General features: G+C 40.2%; 1 protein-coding gene across 3 annotated transcripts in view; it reads right to left on the bottom strand.

The window, feature by feature from the left end:
- Window positions 1–24,220, bottom strand: part of PPP2R2B (protein phosphatase 2 regulatory subunit Bbeta) — a 301,992-nt gene that overhangs the window by 68,631 nt on the left and 209,141 nt on the right. For all 3 annotated transcript variants that reach the window (XM_089531373.1, XM_089531381.1, XM_089531390.1), the window contains exons 3-4: window positions 19,226–19,391; window positions 12,164–12,276 (exon numbers count right to left, since the gene is read on the bottom strand). In XM_089531373.1, the coding sequence (XP_089387499.1) occupies window positions 12,164–12,276; window positions 19,226–19,391 (279 nt within the window). The remainder of the gene's footprint in view (window positions 1–12,163; window positions 12,277–19,225; window positions 19,392–24,220) is intronic.

Genomic DNA, 24,220 nt, shown 5'->3' on the forward strand with positions numbered 1-24,220 from the left:
TATCTTGCTGTGCAGAACACCTCAGGGGTACATTTGCAAGCCTTCTCTTCTAACTGGAAGAGTAGTTAAAAATGAGGGGGGAAATACTTCTATCTGTGCTTTTGTTGAATGCAGGATCAAAGTCAAAACATCTCTCCTTTAAAGAGACTGTAAATTCTAGATATTATTTGTGCTAATTATTTCTTGCAAATATTATCTAGTATACATTAAACCACATGCACAGAGTCACTTTAGAGATCATAACCATGCTAAATTTAGCTCTAGCACAAACCCAAAATCAAAGGTTTTAGGATAGTTTTACAAAGAAAACATGCAAAAGGTCCTGTTGGCACATTACAGGGGTAAAAAGCAAAGTAGCATAATACTATTATTAGCATGCACTGCCCACCTTTTCCATTAATCCTTTACTCCTGCCTTGCATTGTTGTTGTTATGTGTCTTCAAGTCAACTCTGTTCCAGCGTTGTCTTGGTAAGACTGATTCAGAGGAGGCTTGCCATTGCCTTAGGCAAGAGAGAATATGGTTTATCCAAGGTCACCCAGGGGCTGAGCAGATGGGCCAGGATGGTCTGGATATTCTGGCCCCAGTTCTCATCCAGATCAGTCCCCAGGTCAGCTTTGGAATTGGTGGGTGTTTACACACCTGTCCCTGTGCCAACCTGGGACTAACTACTGGCACATGCTCCTTACTTTGCTATGCCATTGCTGGTAATGAGAAACCTCCCATCATGCATCTGGTGTGGAAATTGGGTGCTTGGCTGCATCCATGATGTCAGGCACCCCACTTCCACATCAGACAAGGTGATGGGGGGCTTCTCAGCACCAGTAATGGTGTTGCAAGGCAAGGAGCACGGAGGGCCATATAAACAGCTGGTCAGGCAGGACTAGGCCTGATCCTGGCCCCATGGTTTTGGTCAGCATCATCTGAACTGGACAATGTAAGGAACTCTGACTTTTTGGCCTATGCAGACAACCCCCAGTGGGTATCCATAGCTGAACGGGGATTTGAATCCTGGTGTCCTGGAGTCTTATTCTAAGTCCAACACTCAAAGTATTACACTATGCTGGTTATCATATGCTCTAGTTATAGAAAACATGTCTTGCTTCTCTGTTCTTCTCTTGCTTCTTTTTCTTCCATTCCTCTTTAATTTGTAAAGCCCTTGGGGAAGAGGCTTGTCATTTTCTACTCTGTAAAGCACCATGTACACTTGGAGAGTAACAACTGCTTGTACTGTGGAATTTCTTTTTCTACCTTGTCAAAGATCTTATGTTAAGCCACAAAAAGCAAACTTATTTCAGTAGCAAGCCCAAACTTAAACCCAGACTGAAATGGGTCTAGATTGCAATTCTGAAACGTGAAAAGCTACAGTAATTAAAAGAGGGTCTAATATTGTTGTTGATCTCTGTGGAACATCAGCTCCTTGAAATGCCAGCAGGTCTGTGTGGAAAGGCAGCAGAGAGACAGCAAAACACACTTAAGTATCTGTTTTTCCTGTATGCCATACAGTAACAGAAAACAATTTGCTTGAAGGCATCTTATTGTTATTATTTTTTTACATATAGGTGACATTACCTGTGCCACATAATGAGCACCATCCAACCTGGCATTTAGTAAGCATATTGCTTTTTCAAAATGCTTTAATGGAAGCAGTTACGTATTCCCTTAGGGTTGGCTGCTATAAATACCAGAAAATTGTAGCAACTTACTTACTATACAATCTATGCTAAGAGAGGGAAAATGCAGACAGTTAATGCCAGTCTGATTGTGTTGGAATTGTTTGATCTGTAAATGGATTAAATGTATTACTAAAGCTTTAAAATTTGAGAGGGATGCTATATTTGTCTGTGCAGCAAAAACAACCAAGAGCTAGCCAGTTTATTATGACATTCGCTAAAATCCACTTTATTAAATGCCTAAAGTGTTTCTTTCAGTTAGCAGGTATCAAGGAATTCAATTCTGTCACCTATGGCCTGAATCACAAAAATGATTTCTTATTCTATTGAGGTGTTAATTAACTGAGCAATCCTAGGATGTTTGTTTTATCATTAATTACTGTTGTTGTGAATGGCCACTGCACTTATTTTGCATCCATTAAATTTTAATGTAACTGTCAGCTTGTATGTGTGTATGTGTGTCTGGGGGGGGGGGGGTTGTGTTCACATTTGTTTTCCATCTGTCCTTACTTTTTCTTCAACATCCTGTTACTGAAGCATATTTTCCTTTGTATTTGATGAAGTAGATAAAATACAATCACACCTCTGGAAATGTGTAGTGGGTCCCAGGTCAGCACAGGGACAAGTGTAAATGTCTGGTCCCTGCACAACCTGGGGCTGACCTGAGTCATTTTGAGTTTGACTTCAAGATTACACAACTCTTTGTTTTAAAGATCTTAAAATTTATCTCCAAAAATTCCTTTAGAAAAAGTGCATGGCACTGAATACTAAAAAAAAAAGGACAATTGGTCAGAAACCGAATAACTGTGCCTCCACTTGTTTTTTAATATGAGTGTTTCCTCACTAGCTATTTCCTGTAGAATTGATAGAATTTACTTATTCAGTTCCTACAGAGAAATTAGATAATGTTTCTGCCAAATGGCTGCACATCAAAGCTTTTTCTTTGTCCTCCTAGCTTTTAAATTGACTGATTTATGACAATTCTGATTTTCAGTACAAATGCAACACCAACATTTTACATGTAAGCTGGTAAACCACCACTGCCACATCTAGTAGGAGAGATGGTCAATGAAGCATTGGTTACACAGTTGGTACCGAAGCCCTGCTTTTCTGCATGGCTAACCCTGAATTTTCTGGTTGCATTGTCACAGATCCCTGAAATATGCAGACAAGAAACACAAAAATGGATGTCATGGAGGTCTAGCAACACAAGGTCACAGAGCAGAGACAACCTATCAATGGGCCAAGTGGATCTTAGTTGAAGGGTAAACTGGGCTTAATGAGGGGAGGAAAATGGAAGCAAGTATCCTATGGTCTTAATCCCACCCCCTCTTCCCTGCACGTCAGGATCCTTTGAGCTGTTAGGGGATCTGCTCAGCTCCTCCTTTTTCTCTAGGGTTGCCATAAGTCAGGACCTCCAAACCGGGACAAATGTAGGACAAATGTAGGGCAACATTTTCAAATGTAGGGCACGGTTTTTAAAAAATGGAGGACACGCAAAAAATTGAGGGTTTTTTTAAAATGTTAATATAAATGCATGTTTTTTAGGCATGATCAAAATGGAGGACATTTTTGGCATTATTCCTAGACAGATGGCAGAAATGGACTTGCCCTCAGGTTCACTGTACTTCTCAGAAGTGTGTACTTGGTCAAGGGACTGTGGTTTTTCTTCACTGCGCATGAGTTTGTAAAAATCACAGCAAGTTACATTGGCCGTGCCTCAGAGGCTTGTTGATATCAATATCACCATCATCATCATCATCATCACTATAATTGTCCAGGAAAGGCAGACTTGTTAGCATTCAAAGTGCCATAAATACACAGAAAATGCACTTGCATATATTTAATAATAAAAAATAATGCTGAAAAAATAAAAAACAAGGCAGAGGTGTATATATTTAATAATAAAAATTAATGTAATAAAATAAAAAACAAGCAATAATAAAAATTAATGAAATAAAATCAAACTGTGAGCGTGGTGTAATGATTTGAGTGTTGGACTATGACTGTGGAGGTCAGGGTTTGAATCCTGGCTCAGCCATGTGATGTAAGCGCAGTGGGTGACCGTGGGCAAGTCACACTCTCTCAGTCACAGAGGATGGCAATGGCAAATCCCCTCAGAAAAAAACTTGCCCAGAAAACCCCATGACAGGGTTGCTGTCTGCAAAGAGGTCTCATAGTGGGTGATTTCTGCAGAGCAGCCATAGGGTGAATCCACACTGTAGAAACAATGCACTTTGACACCACTTTAAACTGCCATGGCTGAGTGCTAGGGAATCCTGGCGTCTGTAGTTTCTTGTGGCACCAGAGAAAAAGAGAAGGCCAAGCAGCCCACAAATCTACAAAATCCCAGAATGCCATAGCACTGAGCCATGGCAAAGCAGTGTCAGGCTGGATGGTTTCTGCAGAGCAGAGGCAGCCATAGGATATAGCTATACCAGTGGTCCCCAGACTGTGCCCTTTAAGGGATTTGAGACTTCAGCTCCCAGAATCCCAGACTGTTGCCTTCTGGGAGTGAAGTCCAAAAATCTCTTAAAAGGCATAGTTTGGGGACGACCACTGATCTCCACTGTAGGAACAATGCAGTTTGACACCACTTTAAAACTGAGTGCTGGGGGACCCAGAGATTTGCAGTTTTTGTGGTGGCACCAGAGAGAGGAGGCTAAGCAGCCCACAGATCCACAAAATCTCAGAATGCCATATACCACAGTTAAAGCGGCATCAGACTGCATTAATTGTTCAAGGTAGATGCAAACTCCCTGCTTGCTGGAGGGAAAAAACCAAACACTCCTGCAACATCTCTGGCAGAATAAGCAAGCTGCCCAGAAGGATGGCAGGGGCTTTGGGGGGCGGGGGGGGGGGGAGTGATGAGCTAAAAAGGTGGGCTAAAACACCTCCCCTCTTACTTTTTGACAGCCTCTATAGATCCAGGGATGGGGACTCCGCCTCCTTGCCTCCACTGTACTCATAAAGGACCCCACTGATGTCTAACAGCAGCCCTTTAATGCCCGCCAGGGCTTTTGCCCACTCAGCCATAACCCTGAATGGAAGCAAGAGCTGAGCAGGGCTATGGAGACACATGCTCAGAGCTTCCCTGCTCGCAATGGCCTCTGGGAAATGTAGTCCTCCAGGGACCAAAAACTCCAGTCCTCCTGAGGAGACTCTGGCCCTAGTGAACTCTGCGACCTAAATAATAATAATAATAATAATAATAATAATTTATTTATACCCTGGCTCTCCAATGAGATCAAGGCTGCTTACAACAATATTAAAAACACTAAAATAATAACCACAAAGGAGGACAAGGCAATGCAAAATGAATGCACCACATTCCCAAATAAAAGCTCAAAACACTCCTATAAATAAATAATCATGCTTTTTAGTCAAAAAATTAATGAAATAAAATAAAACAAGCAATAATAAAAATTAATAAAATTAAAAAATTAAAATTAAAAAGCAATAATAAAAATTAATAAAATAAAATAAGTATTTTATATTTTTAAAAATAATTTAAAACCCCCCAAAAACCAAGGCAGACCTAATGGACACTGACTCAGCTTTCCTCCTCCTCCTCAAGGCTATGGAATCCTGGGAACTGTAGCTCTGAGGACCATTCAGCCCCCTTTTGTCAAGAGAGCTCTGGTGCCACAAGAAACTACAATTCCCAGAATCCCATAGCACTGAGCCATGGATGTTTAAGGGGGGGGTCAAACTATTTCTGCAGCCTTTTGCTACCCCAAAGCCCTTCCTATTTACAAGCAAGGCAAAATCTTTTCCTTCCAAGTCATTGAAAACCAACCCAAATGGAGGGCTGATTGCTTCTTTCCCATTGGTCAGCTTCGGGAGAAATTTGCATATTACAAGTAAAGGTGTTTAGGGCCTCAAAAACGATCCTGTGATCAAGAATTACAAGAATACTGAGTGCTATACATTTAAAAGATGAGGCATTTAGACTCCCAGTGAAACAGGAACAATTTAGGGCCTTTTTTTTTCCTCACTGTAACCTGGAAAGTAAGGCCTCTTGCAGGGTATATATACCAAGTGGGCTGGCAATAGCTCTGAGTGGCAGGTCTCCTGAAGACCTGCTCTCTAGGTTATCCCAGGCAGGGAGGCGGGGAGGGTGGCACACAGCCACGGGGAGGGGTGGAGCTGCCTCCAGGGCCTTGCTGGGGGGGGGGGGAGTCCCGGGGCGGGGCCAAACCGGGGCGGGACCGTGTGGCCCTGCCCCAAACTGGGAAAGTCCCGCCCCCAGGTGGGATATGGCAACCCTATTTTTCTCACATGACCTTTCACTCCTACACAAGGACACACCACTATTGAGGTTTGATGCTGGAAGAGTAGCTGACTCTGCAGCCAACACAGCACAGAAGGTGATGTTTTAATTCCCCAACACGCATTTCACAATAAACCACAACACTTAGTTGAGATCATCCACTGTTATTGCCTTTAATTCCATTTGAAGATATTACCACTATAAGTAGGATGTTACAGTGGACCCTTCCCATCCGCAGGGATTTGACTCCAGGGTCTCCTGCAGGTAGGAAAAAATGCAGAAGGTCACATCCCATATTATTCAATGGTGGTGACATGCACATGGAAGTGCCACCACTGAATAATATGGGTGTGGCAATCTGTGGGTGGATAAAGCCGTGGACTGCCAGAGCACTGATAGGAAGTCCACTGCAGTATAGGCCATGTATGCTGTGCTAATTGGACACAAAATATGTGTCCACAAAAAATCTACAGAATTATGTTTGTTGGTTTTTTTATTCCACCTTTGCACCGGTGTGTGACACCATTCTCCATATGTCAATGTTAGCTGCTGCCAATGGAAAATTAATGTAATTTCACATGCCATAGACCTGCACTGGTCCAATGGTTAGAGTGCTGTAACAGCCAAAAGGATTGAGCCATGAGAACTTTTCCCAATATATAACATCTGTTTATTCAGGGAAAGTTCACCTTGGTGAATAGGAAAGATCTTTTTGACAGTGATAAATCACTGACCTCACAGGCATGAAATATCCCAGTATTCTGTTGCTCAGTTCCTCTTCCAAGTCTTTGACCTTCACAGTTCTGCCACTTCTGTATAATTTAATGGCTTTTAAAATAATGCTAAGAAAGGGGAATGATTATATGGAGAAACCTGAACATATACCCTGAACGGAGGCACCAAAAGCCCTTGCTGCCTTTTAATAGAATAAGCTCACATCAAAAACTGATTCTCTAGCATGCATAAGCCCAGACCCTAAGTAAATGGGAGCATGGGGGGGGGGGAGCTAAAGGCAACTCTTTTGAACTGCGCTTCACAAAATGATGATCTGTGGACTGGTGCCACTTGGTGAGCTGTTGACTGCTAGTCTGTGGCAGGTTTCCAACAAAGAAACAATTGTAGTCATTGGGCACAAATATGGTGCCAGTCCCTGGCACAATGAGGGAAGAGAAATCTGCTAGTCCTTCACATGAGACAGCTTAAGAAACACTCCTCTAGTCTACGGAAATGGATTCATATTTTTGTACTTTTCTCTTTTGGAAGAAGCTTGATTAGTTTCAGCTTCATATGTTTGAATGTTGAACTAATATTAGAGATGAAATTTTTAAATTTCAGAATGGCTAGATGGATGATCCACAGTGTGGTGGTACTGCTGTCAGAAGGGTGAGGAGGTTCATGGGCAGTTGTCAAATAGGAAACTCTCCACACAAGCCTTGTGTATGTGTAGATAGTATGCATATAACTGGTCTATATTCATTATTAGGTGAAATCATCATTAATCACACTAGACTACACTTCTTTTATGTCTCAAATTCTCTCTCATTGGTTCACAAAAACAGAATTTGTTTTAAGGAACAGAAAAAAGGTAAAAAGGAAAAAGAAGGCAAGACTTGGAGCCACTGAAGAACTTTTTGAAAACTCAGCAGTCCAAAACAGTCAGATAATGCCAGTAAACAGTAGTAAAGATAAACATTATTACTGTGTATTTGTTTTGCAGCAATATAGTACACAGAGCTAACTGGGATGTCATAAATTTCGTTTTTGTTCAGCTACATCCACTTGACCACAGCTTGTTAATATCTGGAATAAATTCACAAAACGTGAGATATTCCCTGCAAGGCGAATAAACAGTGTTGCCCTTAGAATGTGATCCTGCTGAAAAATCTCTTTGAAATCTTAATCTTGTCTGTTGTTGTTTTTTTTTTTTAGTTACATCACTATTTGTAAGAACTGTATAAATCTACTATTGATAGTAAAAGAGGTAAAAATGGTAAGGGATGCGGTGGCTCAAGTGGTTAACACACTGACTCTGTTGATTGAAACAAAGTACTTTAGCAAGATGTTTACTGCTAATCAAGTGGGAAAGGAAAATATAAAGAATTGTCTACAAAAATGTCAAATTCCAGAGCTAGATGAAGAGCAAATAGAAACCTTAAACAGGTAGATAACACAAGAAGAACTAAATGAGGCTATCCAAAGTACAAAAATGGACAAAGCCCCAGGACCGGACGGCTTCACTGCCAGATTTTATAGGACATTTCAAAACGAAATTAATAAGCCTTTGTTAGAAGTAATGAATGCAATCAGTGGGGACAACTACCTCCGACTTGGGAAGAAGCCAACGTGGTACTGATACCCAAGGAAGGACGAGATCAACAAATGCTTCAGAACTATCGACCGATGTCACTGCTCAATGCAGATTACAAACTCTTTGTGAATATAATGGCTAATAGATTGAAAAAGGTTTTGCAACATATCATTCGGGAAGATCAGTGTGGTTTTCTCCCAAAGAGACATTTAAATTAAAACTTGTGAATTATTTTGGATGTTAATGAACATTTTGATTGCCATAATGAGAGAAAACTGGCACTGATCTTCCTCGATTTGGAGAAGGCATTCGACAGCCTTGAATGGTCCACGATAATCAAAACACTAGAGTCTATTAAAGCAGGCACTAGATTTATGAATTGGGTAAAAGCAATTTATACTAAACAATCGGCTAGAGTCATAATCAACCAATAAAGAACTAATTGCATCCCTTTGTATCATGGTACCAGACAGGGCTGTCCTTTGTCACCATTGTTGTTTATTTTAGTTTTAGAGATGTTATTAATTAATTTGAGAAATGATAATGAAATAATGGGGGTTAAATTCAAGGGGGAATGTCTGAAAATAAGAGCGTATGAGGACAACATAGTAATTATGCTACAAGATCCAATAGTAAGCATCACAAAGCTGATAGAACAACTAAAAAAGTTTGAAAAGATCTCTGGTTTAAAAATTAATATAGAGAAATCGGACATGATCACAAAAAACATGAACAAAGAGGAGCAGGATAGCTTGAAGCAGATGTCGGGTTTCAGTTTAAAGGACAAGGTCAGATATCTGGGAATCATTTTGACAAATAAAAACTCAAATTTATACAAGAATAATTACCAAACAAAGTGGACAGAAATTAGGAAAGACTTTTAAAAATGGCAAGAATTGAAACTTTCTTTATTAGGCAGAATTGCCGCAGTCAAAATGACAGTTATACCTAAGTTATTAATTTTGTTTCAGGGCATACCGATAATTAAATATGATTTTTTTTTAAAGAATGGCAAAAACAATTGGCAGATTTTGTTTGGGCAGGGAAAGATGAGCAGGTTGGCAGTTCGAGTCTCGGGTGCTGCATGATGGGGTGATCGCCCATCACTAGTCCCAGCTTCTGCCAACCTAGCAGTTTGAAAGCACACAACTGCAAGTAGATAAATAGCTACCAGTCTAGTGGGAAGATAAATAGGTACCACTCTGGTGGGATGCATCTGAAAAAAAGAAGCTCTCAGCATGAGCTTTTGTAGATTTTAGCCTACTTCCTTAGATACACCCAAGAAAGTAGGCTCAAGTCTACAAAATATCATGCTAACAGCTTCTTTCTTTCAGTTACTCTCAAAGATGATACAAGATTCCTCTGTATATTTATCTTAGGCATATGATTTATGATTACTCTCAAAGCACTTCTGCCTAAACATGAATGCGGAGACAGCATGGTTCTTGCCAGTTCCAGTTCATTTCATACAAGCCGTAGAACTTTGTCTCATTAAGATTCATCTTTCTACCACATTTAATGATATCCCAAGTCTGCTACTGAGGTAACTGCCTCACCTTTCCTTATAGCACAGCTGCCCCTGGATCTGGGTCTGAAATGCATGGAATGGACTGCTGTTAACAAGCTAACTGCTGTAACCAGCAGAGCACTTTACACATTGTTTTACATTTTACACAGCTGTGTAAGGTGTGTCTGATAATCTTCGTGTCAAATAAGTAAGCAGTAAGACTTAGCAGTAAGGCATATTGTGTTCAATGGTTAGTTCCTCCCATGTCAGTGTGCATTGAACAATTAATTGAAATGGTCACCATCACAATCTGTGATTTCTGGGCTTTATGCGACTAGGATCAAGCAGGAACCTCTGCCATATGATGAATCTCCACTTGGATCTAGATGAAACAAAGACTCCAGTTCTGAATCACTGTGTTGTGGTCTTGTCTTTTGTGCATTACATTCCTCCCTCCCTCCCTCTCTAATGCAGTAAGATGAAGAGAGAGGCCACTTTCTGGTAATAAACTTTCCATAATGCTCTTTAAAAAACCAAAACTAGACCTGCTTTGTATCAACACACTGGTTAAAACAGACAGAATCTTTGGGAAATTATTTAATAGGTCTCTGAATGACAGTGAGAAAATGCAGCTGTCCAAATGCCAAATTCAAAATGACAGCAAACAAACACATAATAAAGTAAAAACGTTTTCTCACTGTTGAACAATGTGCCTACTAGCAAGAAGGGACAATGCAATATGGAAAACATTTGTTTCTTAGTGAAAATTAATTAGCTGTCTGGAGTTATTAAAAGCCCTCGCTGGCCTGGCTGGCAATGAAAGCAGGAGCTATAAATGTGGGCCAGAGTAATCACAGTACCACAAACAAAACTGCTCAATATTAATATTGCACACCCCTATGTTAGACTAATATGTCAAGCAAATAAATGAAGTTAAACCAGCCATTGTGTACAAGAGGAGACAACAAGATGAAGAAACACATTTCAAGTCAGCCTAGGAAATGTAACTACATTCTTTATAAAATACATATTCTAGCACAAAGCCTCATTTCCCTGTGGCGGTGAAAGGATGTATAGCCGTTTCTCTGCACAGGAGATATATGTAATAAACAGACCCAAACAGATAGTGGTTAGGATTTAGGCCCTAATCAAACATGTGCCTAAAACACTGCACACATATTTCCCTACAAGAAGTACCGTTTTTAACCAGAGTTCCTTCTGGGGACATGGGAGAAATCACTTTGTTGAATGAGACTGAAAGAAAAGTTATACAATACATAATAGTGCTGGTCACTTAATTCTAATGCACCTCCAGCAGACCCCTGATAAATATACACATGCTACCTTAATGACCCTGGAGTCAGTATAAATTGCAGCTAAAACAGCCTGAAGGCTTACTAATATATTGCCACTTTAAGTTAAGAGTTAGAGGCTCAAACAGGCAGCCTAATGCTCTTTCAGGGTTCTTGTAGTACCAGCTAGATGATAAATCCCATTACTACTGACACAACCTTCTGTTCAGATGAGAACTACTGACTGCATATGCATAGCCAAGCCTTTTTACAGTCAGGCTTGGGAAATTGTTTTTCTTTCCATCTGAGCATCTTACTGCAGATATATAATAATGACACTGCAAAATATGAGTGTGTAAACTGCAGTGCAAGTATTTTACCACATTAATACCTCAAGCAGGCAGTGCCGCAAATAGATAATCTCTACACAAGAAACCTGTTATATGGAAAAACCCCTCTGCTTGGAGCCAGTTAGAAATGCTCAGCAGACATACCTCCATACCCTCCAGTTAGCTGACCTCCAATCAGAAAGGGAAATAAATGGTGGTAACTAAAATATGTGACTAAAGCTAACTGAGGATTCAAAACAGACAATTTGTTTTACAACTGTATTGTCTAGTTTTATATTTTTGTTATTCCTTTCTTCCCTCTCTCTCTCTGTGCAGACATATATTTTACATTTTACACCTTTGGCAGGATCCACTACTTTTGATTGTTTTACTTGTAAAGTGCCAGGTACACTGATGGTACTATATAAACAACATCAACAGTAATATCTTGTTGGTATAAGCTTCACTGATTGCTCTATTCATCACAATGAAAAATAATCACAGGTGTTTCTGGAGGACTGCCTTAAGTAAGAACAAAGTTTTGGTCCTCAATATGGTGCCATCCAACATAATTTTATGGCTGCCACATGGACAGTTAATATTATGGCATCTATGTATATGTAAAGAAACAGAGAATTTCAGACAGCAATTTTGGGATGCGTGCAGAACTACTGTGTGATGATATCTACAGCAATACATATGTTAAAGTATATTTTAAAAATCTGCCCTCCCCTTCCACAAAAAGCAGGAGCAATGAATATGGAAAATTGTATTTGTCTTACCCGTAGTGTGGTAATTGTAGAGGGATCTCGCAGCCTTCCTTCTTCATCTTTGAGATTGTAGCCCTCTGGTCTTTTGTCTCGTTCACTAACTTTCCATAGTTTCACAGTTTTGTCTGGGAGAAAACAGGAACAGGCAATTGAAAAGTTCTCTAAGACACTGAATTATACTCATTTATGAATTTAATATTGAATGATATTCACCAGTTACTTATCAGTTACATATCTCATACAAATGTAAAGTTGCAGCTGATAGTACAGAAAGTCATTGTGGCTGTGTGCACCAAAGAAATCCATGGCTATAAGGAGAGTGTGTGAGAGAGAGACTTCTATTCAAACCTCTACCTACTGGCTCATAGTATCAAACTCAGCTCTCACACAGTTGGATGCCAGTGTCTCTGCAGGGAGCATAAGCAGGTTGAGTTCTTGTTCAGACTAATAACCAAACCTGGCCTAGAACTGATTATGGGTCAAAGGGTATCACACCTTATTACACCTTCAGGAACTGCTAAGGGATTCTATGGGCCCATACAAGCAGACTAAAATAAAGCTGCTTCGGGTCACTTTGGAGGTATGCTTTTTAAATAATGCATGCATCCTAAGAAGCCAGAAGCTGTGCCAAAGCCACACTCCAGTCCTATATTCCATAGGCAGAGTATGCATAGCTCCTTGCCCTGTAGCAGTGCCTCTATGAATGTGACAAGAAAGCCTTACTTGAAACAATACCACTTCATTTCTCAGAACAGGCAGCCCTTCTCCAAAATGCACTGTGCACATTGAAAGAGCCAACATTTTGAAGGGTGGCTGGTTCTGAAAGTTAATCAACTTTTGCATATCCCCAGGCTGGAGACCTCTTACCATCAGCACTTTAATGGAGAAATGGAAATCTAGTCTTATGAATATCTGTTCATATAATCTATTCTGTGCTAATCTGTAATGGGGGCTGGGGGAATGCTCTTATTTCAACAACAAACTTAGCTTCTCAGGATGCTGCAGGTTAAGTTCCCCCTTATCCAAAATGCTTGCGACCAGAAGTCTTTTGAATTTTTGAATTTTTTTATTTTGGAATATTTGCCTATACATAATAATATATCTTGGAGATGGAACCCAAGTCTAAACATAAAATTCATTTATGTCTTGTATAAACTTTGTACACATAGCCTGAAGGTAATTTTATACACAGTATTTTTAATAACTTTGTGCATGAAACAAAGTTGGTGTACACTGAACATCAGAAAGAAAAGGTGCCACTACTTGAGCCATGTGAACAATTTTCAATTTTAGAAGTTTTCAGATTTGGGAATTCCAGATAAGCGAAACTCAACCTGTACTTGCTGAAGTCCAAAAAAGAACCACAGTTTTTCTGAGACACTGCTCATCCATTCTGCGTCTTTTGCTCTCTTGAGTACTACTAATGTTAGCTATTATGTCTCAGGAATCAAGGGACAAATCCCTCCTGTTTCAGATGTGAAATTCCAAGTCTAGTTTCCATGCCCTAGATGAGTGGCCCTGTCTCTAGCTAGCTATCCTTCTTCACTCAAGAAGAATAGACAGTCACAGATAAGACCAGAATCTTTGTTTCTGACTGTAGTGTATTGGTGTGAGAAAGCCTCCTTGGCTGGGGCAGTTCCCTTCTCTGGCTAGAGCTGAACGCACCCACACAGCCCGCAGCCCTGCCTGTCATCCCTCAGGTCACCAGTTCAAGCCCTGAATGGAACTCTTAATACAACAGTGATTATAATCTACAGTCTGAACTATCCTTCTGTCAAATGATGGGAATGATAATGTTACTAAAGTTGTCTTCCATGAGCAGTTTCTGAACCTGTATGATGGATGGTTTGGAAAGTTCAAATTCCTCAAAGAAGCAGAAAGCCTTAAAATGGGAATTTTATACTCACTGAGAAAAATAATAAATTCTCCCTCCCTCCCTCCCTCCCCATTGTCCCTGAACCACACAAGATGCCAACAGAATTCAAAGACATAACCGTGTTAGTCTGGATCGGTATGCAAAGGGATATGGTGGCATCACTGAGACTAACTGAAGACTGCTGACATTAGCTGCTATATCTGAGGAATGGAGAAATCCTTCTTGTCACAGATGAAATTCCAAGTCTAGTTTTCGTGACCTAGAAGAGGGAGCCTATTCAAAAAGTAGGAATGGGAACACTTCAATCTTCCTGCAAATTCCACCATAGACATCAGGACAGCAGTCCCTGACCAAAAAAGAAACTTCAAGAGAAGACTAGAAAGAGAAACCAAAGGACTGGGATATATTCACAACCTAGATTGAACAGGGACAATTGTTTCTTGGCACACTAAACTTATTAGTTAATACTCCAGCCATGTGAGGGCTCTCTTGCTCATTTTATCACATTGCCTATCTGGTTCAAAGCCAGCAACAAACTATATTCCACTCCCTCCACTATTCATATGGGTATCTACTCATCTTGGCTTTAGGCAATATCTCTCCTCCCACCCTGTCCTCCAATGGCCATTGTTAAAATTGAACTTGCCACCCCATCACTGTACCCACAGGCTTTGCATTTCTATTACTATTCACATACACAGCCTGCTCGTTCATGGGTATAAATGTCTGTCCCTAGGCACTTCATTCCATGCATCTGATGAAGTAGTCTACAAAAGCTTATGCTGCAAACTTGTTCCTCTCAATTAGTCCCAAATGTGCTACAAGACCCCTTTGTATACAACATGCCATTGTAGATATTTTTCCTTTCTCTACATTTAAACGTAATCAATTTTGTCTATTTCAACATAGGAAATGGTGACCGTACACACTTATTTGGCCAAACTGAGGTTTTAAATTATTTACTCTCTGATCCAGCAATGACTGATTATTCTAATTTAGTGCACATGCATTTTCTCTAAAGGAACATTTTAATAGAGTGTGGTATTTGATTTAGTTATAAACATAGTCTTGTGTAAAATAAAAGGTGTAAGCACAAAGAAAACATATCTGGTTTCTTACAAAACGACATGGCACTTATAAAACCTGCTGCCATTTGGAAAAGAAGGAATAATATTCATAACTATTCAATCTATGTATCATACCTCTGAATATTTCAACTAGATTTTGAAATCATACACTACAAAGCTAGATTCCAATGTCTGCTTTGGAAGGATTCTGATTGTAATCGAGATCCCAAAATTGAACAACCTACACATTGCATATGTCAACCTTAATTAAATTTACTTTGGTCCAGGCAAAGGGAACAGCTTCGATAAGGAAACTAGCATGTGTGCCATTCCATAAAAGCAATTTAGAGTTACATGAGAGCTAACAGCTTTAGCTGAGTTTTGATTGCAACAGATAACAATGCAGGTGCAAAGGGTGACAAAGTACAACCCAGAAAGGAGTCCAATCATGTCTGTAATTTACTCAAAAGTCAGTTTTCCTTGCCTCCTCCTTGTAACGAAAAAAAAAAAAAACCTGACATTTTATCATTGACAGTGAATGTACGCTAAATTCCACAATTGCCAGCTTGCCTGGCAGGTGGATATTTCCATTGGCTTCATCATTTTGCTGTCATCCCATTTATCCTGTGCCATGAAGTCCTTCAGGGAAAGAGCCTCAGGAACATGTGGCTTTTATTCTGAATAATGGTGTTTTCTTTTCCCCTTCCTGGCAGGTGTTCTATCAGCAGTTTGTCACTGCACCCACCAGCTTTTAAAGACCATCTTATTCATCTTCATTCATACATAACCCCCCTTCCCATGGCCCTTGCTTTCTGGGGATTCCTTTGACTTCCATTAATATTGTTGTATCAACTCATTTTGATGTTGGGGCCTTGCCATATCTTATGCTGTTTTGGGAATACTGTAGGAAAATTTGGAGACCAATGGTAGAACATGAAACATTTTGAGGGTTTTTTTAGCATATGAAAACACTTTCTACAATAAAAAAAATTCCTGTTAATAAAAGAAAAACTATTTAAAAACCCAATTAACCAAACATTAAGCTACATAATTAATCTTCATTGTGTTTCAGGGAGTCTTCCCCTCACATGATCTTAATAACTCTCAGAATTTTTATTACAATGATCAATAGGGTAAATTCTGAAACACAAAGTCAGTTGACTAAGAAAGATAATTAGACCTTCCTCTTTCCCCTGTACTAATTAAGTCACATCCATCTTAAGGCTTCATTCATCCGAATAACATAACTGGATTTTCATTATATTTATCTGAAACATAACATGAAGCATAAGCTTACAGAAAACTGAAATAAATTAGGAATATTTCTACCCTCCATGTTATAACAATGCAGTGCAATTCTGCCATTGGCTTCCTCATAACAATCATGAGGTCTAAAAATGTTTCTGATAATTGGGGTCACTGCATTTTGTGTCCTTAACCTGCTGTCATGGTAAGATTTGTACAAGAGAAGCACGCAATTAAGTTCTACTGATGGATTCTCCCATGCTTGGGATCTAACTGATCAACATGTTTGTGACCAATTCTTCTAACAATTTCCTCCTGAGTTTGTTTTTTTAGAGTTTGTGTCTTATCTTACAGAAATGCCTCTAGTTCATCTAATGCATTTTTATATGACTTTTTCTGTTAAATATGCTAATGTGTACAGACCCACAGCACAATTCCCTGTAATTCTGTAATCTCTAATAATCACACAGACATCCAGTACACAAGCCACATTGGAAAAAGCAAATAAGTAAATAAATGGTAGCAAATGGCATATCCAAAATTGCTGTTCATCTTCACTGCTGTACATTAAAATATTTTATAAACTGATAGGTCCTCCCCACACCTCCTACGAGGAAAAGGGGCAACTGAAACTTTATGATCTCCTTTCACTATGGTCCCTTCTGGCAGACACACCATCCAGATTTTGTTCTTTGAAGTTCATTTGCACTGCCCTGGATCCAACCAGTGGCACCACAACTCAGCCCACATCATGAATAGAAAAGGTTAGCCTCACTGTAAGATGACAATATTTCTTTTGATTTAATACAAATGTAAAAAATGCATGTTTTTACATTGGAGATAGGAAGTCACAGAAGAACTGCAGAGCGAAAGGAAAAAAAATAAAGACAAAGAAATGAAAAATTCTTGGTGTATTTTGCCTTAGGTCATACATTTTCAAACTCTTTTAGTCTCCCCCTTGCAACTCAGAAAGATTCCTGCATATACAAATTGCCTAGGAGTCTTGCACAGCTTCATTTAAAACTACATTAGTTTAAATAATGTATTTTTCTCTTCTCATTTCAATGTAACTATTCACCAGAGGTTACATGGCATTTTTCTGGCATGATAAACCAAATTTTTTCAAACTCAGGTATAAACAGTATTATTTATATTATTCTGAATAATATAGTACATAAAGTACATAAAGTATGACAAATTGTGAAATATGCTTCTTCAGCACACTAATCATCACTGACACAATAACACCAATTTTCAAGTTATATGACTGAATAAAAAAAAAAAACCAATTCCAAGGAGCACAGAACTGGGTGGAAAGACAGTTTGCCTTTATTTGATTCAATTCCCACCCTACCCCACCCCCAGAAGGACAGATAATGTACAGAAAGTAAAAATGCTAGGAAATGTCTCACACAGTATTATTCATTTACCAGAGATTTCTAAATTCTTCTGAAAATTGCTATGATCTATCACAGAGCTCTGTGTAGGTATATGGCTGAGACCCTGTGGATTGATGTAGAAACACCAGCGCAGGTAGCAGGCACAGCAAGTGGCAGTCAGTGCAGCAGCAGAAGTAAAAAGAGTGTGGCACAGCCAAGGAGCAGCAGGGTGAGCTACCTTGGTTTCCTTTCAGTGACATAGCTGCATGTTCCCATGTAGACAATCTCCATCACACCACAGATCCGGGGTGGGTTGTTGCAGCTAAAAGCATGGTGGCAATACTGCCTTGGACTCCGAAACTGTCTTTCACTTCAAGAATCCACCTAGAGAACAGGCAGTGGACAGACAGGCTGCTTGGGAACTAGGAGCTTCCTCTCTGGATGAAGGTGGCTTTCTCTGCTTTCTCCTCTGCCAACAACTCCCTGCTTGCCTTATTATGCAACCCTGGAAAATGTGCACCTGAACCAGTGTAGTGCACCATCAGGATTCTAGCATGAATCATGCAGGCTTCTTCACACTGACAGTAAACATTCAGTTAGTAAGATTGTGCATAAGCACAGCAGACAGTGTCAGGGGTTGGGGGGCTAGCCCATACATTTGTGCTGTCTCTTTCTTTCATTTAGTACCCATGATCTCTGATGCCCAAATAAAGTTTTAGTTAATCTAGTTCTATGACCAGCATGCCTTATTTTACATAACCATCATGGGTGATGAAGGTATATTGGTCAACACATTGTCAAATGTCTGTGGCCCCACAGTAGATCAGGAGGCAATTGGGGGTGACAGAGGTCAAAAGTTAGGCAGAAGTGCATTTAGCACATGTATCATTCACCTCTGTGGTAGAGAGGACTGCAGATAGACAAGGTAGAATGCTGGGGGAAATGACAGCTTTTCAACACTGTGAAGACTGGGAGAAAGTTTCAAGCACAAAGGTATTTCTATAGCAAAAGCATGTTATGAGTGGGAATTATGTCAAACCTGCTTTCTGCCTCCATCATCAAATTGCCCTAGAGGGCAGAATTACATGTGACAAAGAAACACAGGGTTTCTGTGGAGAATGTTTCCTCATTCTCAATCTCAGTATCATAAAGAGCTTTTGAGGCCTAAGGTTACCAGGTTTGGCTTTCTCTCACCACAGAACAGTGGCCAATAAAATACAGTGTGAAGATGCCTGATACAATTTAGGACACATTGCAAACGGAGAACCTGACATAAGACTTATACCAAGGGTTGTAGACTTAGGTCATTTTTTTAAAATTCAGTCACTGCTGTGGTCTCCTTTGCTTACAACATCTGTGTGCCTCTGTTGCTGCATTTAAAAAAGAGATAAGAAATGTACTTACCTTTCCTATAGAGGGATTACAAATACAATTATTACAGCCCAGCAAATCATTGACGGATCTTTGTCTAGCAATCAAAGAGTTATTTCTTATTATTGCAACATACCATTGGTGGAGAGAAGAAAGTAGGCTGCATTTTGCTGGGGAAGCCATCGTATTTTATTGATCTTCTCCTCTATCTCTAAGCTCTTCAGGTAATCGAACTCAGGTTCATGGCTCTGGAATGTGCTGTAAACATTATATTCTCCCCTGCGATGGGGCTGATTTTTGCTCTGCAGGCAGTGGAAAAGAAACAATAAAGAAGTTCTTAAAAGAGCCAGAGCTAGCAAATTTTCAATTGATTCTTTTGTTCTCTGAGGATTGTTAAAAGACAGGGAAATGTCTGATTATGGTGACACATTACAGTTTAGATATCAAAGCAGACATAAGAGATCTTTCCTGCACAATGCATTCTCCTTGTGTGTCAGTTTATCTGTACGCTGGTGATAGGAAGCAAGAGGCGCACCTTTTTTTATTTTGTTTTGTTTCATTTTAGGAGTGAATGAAGGCTTCCTTATCATTTATCTCCAGGACAAATTGGCAAGACCGAAAAAAGCAGCTCAGATCAAGGGACAGATACTACAGGCTTGGCTTAGACACAGAATCAGATGTATACTGACCAATAAAACAGGGGCAGGTGGCTTCCCCAGGTCCTGTGACTACACATGCCCCTTTTCAGACCTTCTGCATCCTAAAACAATTCTGGGGGGTGATTACTTCTAGGGGACAGAAGACTGAAGATAATGCCAGCTTCTTGTACTGAACCCCATAAAGTTGGAGATGAGAATTTCATACATAGGGAAAGCGTATAACAGGAAGCATGGGGCTTCAATTTTTGATACATTAAATGTGGCTGTACAAAAATGCCTTTCACAGGAGGCTAGGCTGGCTCTTTCTCTGCACTCTTTTCTCTGGCAAGACAAAGACCTTTTTATTCAAACAGGATTTTAATGATTCATTGGTGGCAGGGAGCCTTTTGGTGGGAGATGCACTGCATTTGAAACTTTATTGTTATGTTTTTACATGCTTTTATACTTTAAAAAAATTAATGGTGTTTAATATGATGGTTATTTAATTGTGTTTTAATTTTCACATTACAGGCATAACTCAGTTGACAAAGCTGCTGACAAATAAGCTCCTTTTTATTAAGTCTTTTTACAGAAGCTCAGCCAAGCCCCTCCTAGCAGGAAGTTTTTTGTTTTTGCAGCATTGGTATTAGGAGGAGGGAGGGTGAATGAGGGCTGGAAAAAAACCAGACTTTCAGTGTTAGGTTGCAGCAGTGTGTCTGCAGTAAGCCATGCAGTAAAGCTTGACATGGGTAAGAATGGAATTCTACTGTAGGTGATCCTGCCTTTGAAAACTGCTCAGAAACTTCAGCTGGCCCAAAGAGCTGCAGTCGGGTTGTTAACTGGAGCTGGTCACAGGGAACACACAACTCCCTTATTGCTGCAAAGTGTTTGTTTTGACCTATAAAGCCCTATATGACTTGAGAACAGGGTATCTGAAGGACTGGGCTTCCTTTATTTGAGCCAGCATGGCATAATGGTTTGGGTGTTGGCCTATGAGTCTAGAGACCAGGGTTCAATTTCCTGCTTGGCTATGAAAACCAATTGGGAAAGTCACATGCTCTCAACCTCAGGGGAAGACAATGGCAAACCTCTGAACAAATCTTGCCAATACAGGGTCTCCTTGGGGTTGCAATAAGTCAGAAATGACTTGAAGGCACACAACAATAACAATCTCCCTTTACAAGCTTGCTAGAACACTGAGATCACCACCTGCTCAGGTTTGTTTGGTGCAAACAAGAAAAAGGGCCTTTTAGGTGGCTGCTCCCAGAGAGGCCAGGATGGCCCCAACCCTGCTCTTTTTTGAGCAGCAGGGGAAAACATTTTTGTGCCATCATGCTTTTTAAATTAATAAGGATTGGACCTTTAGATGCTGTGCAATTCCAGTGAAGTGAAGTCGAAGGCTTTCATAGCCAGCATCCATAGTTTTTTGTGGGTTTTTCGGGCTATGTGGCCATGTTCTAGAAGACTTTTTTCCTGACCTTGCGCCAGCATCTGTGGCTGGCATCTTCAGAAAATGCTTGCCTGGAAAGAACTTGGGTATATATATTGTGTGACCTGGAAAGGCAGGAGTGATTTGCATGTGTATTGTTTTGTTGCTAATGGCAGACCTCAGGGTGGGAGGGTCTGCAAAAGAGGATTAGTGTCTGCTTGATAGTGCTCATTGTCTGCTGGGAGATTTCTCATTTGCATTTGTTGAATCTTGATCTTACTATTTAGGACTGGTAGCCAAACCTTGTTTACTTTAAGGGTTTCCTCTTTTCTGTTGAAATTGTCCAGGTGTTTGTGGATTTCAATGGCTACAGGAAGCCACTGAAATCCACAAACACCTGGACAATTTCAACAGGAAAGAGGAAACCCTTAAAGTAAACAAGGTTTGGCTACCAGTCCTGAAAGATAGCAAGACAAAGACTCAACAAATGCAAATGAGAAATCTCCCAGCAGACAATGAGCACTATCAAGCAGACACTTATCCTCTTTTGCAGACCCTGCCACCCTGAGGTCTGCCATTAGCAACAAAACAATACACATGCAAATCACTCCTGCCTTTCCAGGTCACACAGTATACTGTATATACCCAAGTCCTTTCCAGGCAAGCATTTTCTGAAGATGCCAGCCACAGATGCTGGCACAACGTCAGGAAGAAACTCTTCTATGGCCACATAGCCTGAAAAGCCCACAAAAAGTAATTCCAGTGAAGGTTTGTATATAGTTTTTAATACATTTTATTTTTAATGTGTAATTGTTTTGGTTTTTTAAATTCTTTGTTTTTAAACTTGTGCTATTAGAGTCCCAGAATCTTTAGTAATGTCTTTTGTGCTAATGTTACTCATAAATTGTAATTCCAAATATAATGGTAATAATTGTGACATAAACACCCAGCAAAATTAATATTATACCTTTAAATTACAATATCATAATCACATCCTAAATGTATTTACATGAATATAGTTTAATGTGGTTAAAGTGAAAATTTGGTAAGATGTTATGTCTTTAAAAAAAGTTTTAAAAGATTTTTTTAAAATTATTTTAAAATATTTTTTAATTTTTAAAAAAGTGACCTCCCCCCGCCCCACCTCACTGGGCCTTGTCCTAATCACACCATCTCTCCAGCATTTTAAAGAGACATGATGAACGCTACAGCTCATTTCGGCCAAAAGGCAGATTTTGGGAGCAGTGGTGTCAACCCCACCCCCCCTTAGGGTGTAACCTAGTGTAGTCCACATAACCTGCACCCACTAGTGATGCCCTGCTGAGCATGTTTGAAGAGCAAAACAGAAAAAAAGGGGGGAGATGCAGATTAGCCTGCCTCAACAGCTACCCTGTCATACTGAAAAACTATAGAATTATAAGTTTTGCCACCACAATAGAAATAATAAGAGTGAAGGATGTTGAAAAAAAGAAACAACCAATTCATTTTCTACACTGTAGAAATAATGTGATTTGACACAACTTAGAAGTCGCTCCATCCTATGGAATCCTGTGATTTGTAGTTTTACAAGGTCACTAGCCTTCTTTGCTTCACAAAACTACAAATTCCAGCATTCTGTAGAATGGAGCCATGGCAGATAAAGTGGTGTGTGGGTTGGAACCCTCGAGGGCCACTGCCAGGTGATACTGTATTAGGACTCAGTATAAGGCACTTTCCTATCTTCCTGTATTTAGAATGATCCCTGAGATAATCAGGGTAAAAAGCATCAATGTTTCACAGACACATATTATAAAACTACAGTGCGCCTGCGTCATATGCGGGCACGTTTTATGCGGTTTCCAGCATATACTGGAAGCCACGCCAGAAGGAAGGGATCCGTGCACCTGAATAAAACAATGGCACACTGTGGTGTGTGCCCCGCGCGCCACTGCCGCACAGCCGCGGGCATGTATCCACGTTTTTTCTCTTACGCGAGGGGAGGGGGGTCTGAACAGATCCCACACATAAGGGAAGGGACGACTGTATGAATAGACTCCCAGCCTGTTGTTTAAAGACTTTCTGTTTTGAACATCTGTCTGTAGAGGAAGGTCTTAGCCTGTCGGCAGAAGGACAGCAAGAAGGGGGTCATTCTGTTCCTCCTGGGAAGGGGGTTTCAGAGTCTAGGGACAGCCACTGAGAAGGTTCTGTCTCGTGTCCCCACCAACTGTACTGGTGATAGTGTTGGGACTTAGAGAAGGGCCTCTCCTGAAGATCTCAGAGCCAGATACAATCTACCAAATAACCAGAACCTAAGCCATATAGGGCTTTATAAGTCAAAACCAGCACTTTGAACTTTGCCTGGAATCAAACTGGCAGCCAGTGTCATGACCATATGCTGTCCTTACCCCCAGAAATATCTTCTTTTTTCAAATGTGAAAAATCTGTCCAGGTTGATTTTTAAAATATCTGGGGATTTTTAAAATATCCACTGTTGCCTTGCCTTCTGCTAACCGCAACTGCCGCTCCCCCCCCCAACTTCCTCACTGCCTTTACACCAGCTCCATTTAGAGGAGGGATGGAAGATGTCCCAGCAGAGTATTGAGAGGGAGAGAGAGACTGTGGCTACACAACAGAAATAATCCAGGTCAACACCATTTTAACAGCCATGGTTCAGTTGAATGGAATTCTGGGATCTGAAGTTTGTTATGGCACCAGAGCTCTCTGACAGAAAAGGCTAAATGTCTCCCAAAATGACAGTTCCCAGAATTCCATAGCATTGAGCTATGGCAGTTAAAGTTCTGTCAACTTGGATTATTTCTGCTGTGCGGATGTGATAGAGGGGGAAGATGAACTAGCCAAGAGAGGCAGTTGAGGGGAAAAGGCAGCTTGGTGGAGAAGGTAAGGTGGCTGTCAGAAGAACTGGGAAAGGGGGAAGGAAGGAAGGAAGGAAGGAAGGAAGGAAGGAAGGAAGGAAGGAAGGAAGGAGGCTAAACTGTTGTTATTTAAATACAATGATGATTAGGAACATTAGCATTTATCACAGCTAATATAGTAAGGGTGTTTAAATTGAAATTTGTCATCTCAA

Source organism: Sceloporus occidentalis, unplaced genomic scaffold, assembly GCF_023333645.1.
Source record: "Sceloporus occidentalis isolate IW3139 unplaced genomic scaffold, rSceOcc1.0.p SCAF_1, whole genome shotgun sequence".
NCBI classification, from domain to species: Eukaryota; Metazoa; Chordata; class Lepidosauria; order Squamata; family Phrynosomatidae; genus Sceloporus; species Sceloporus occidentalis.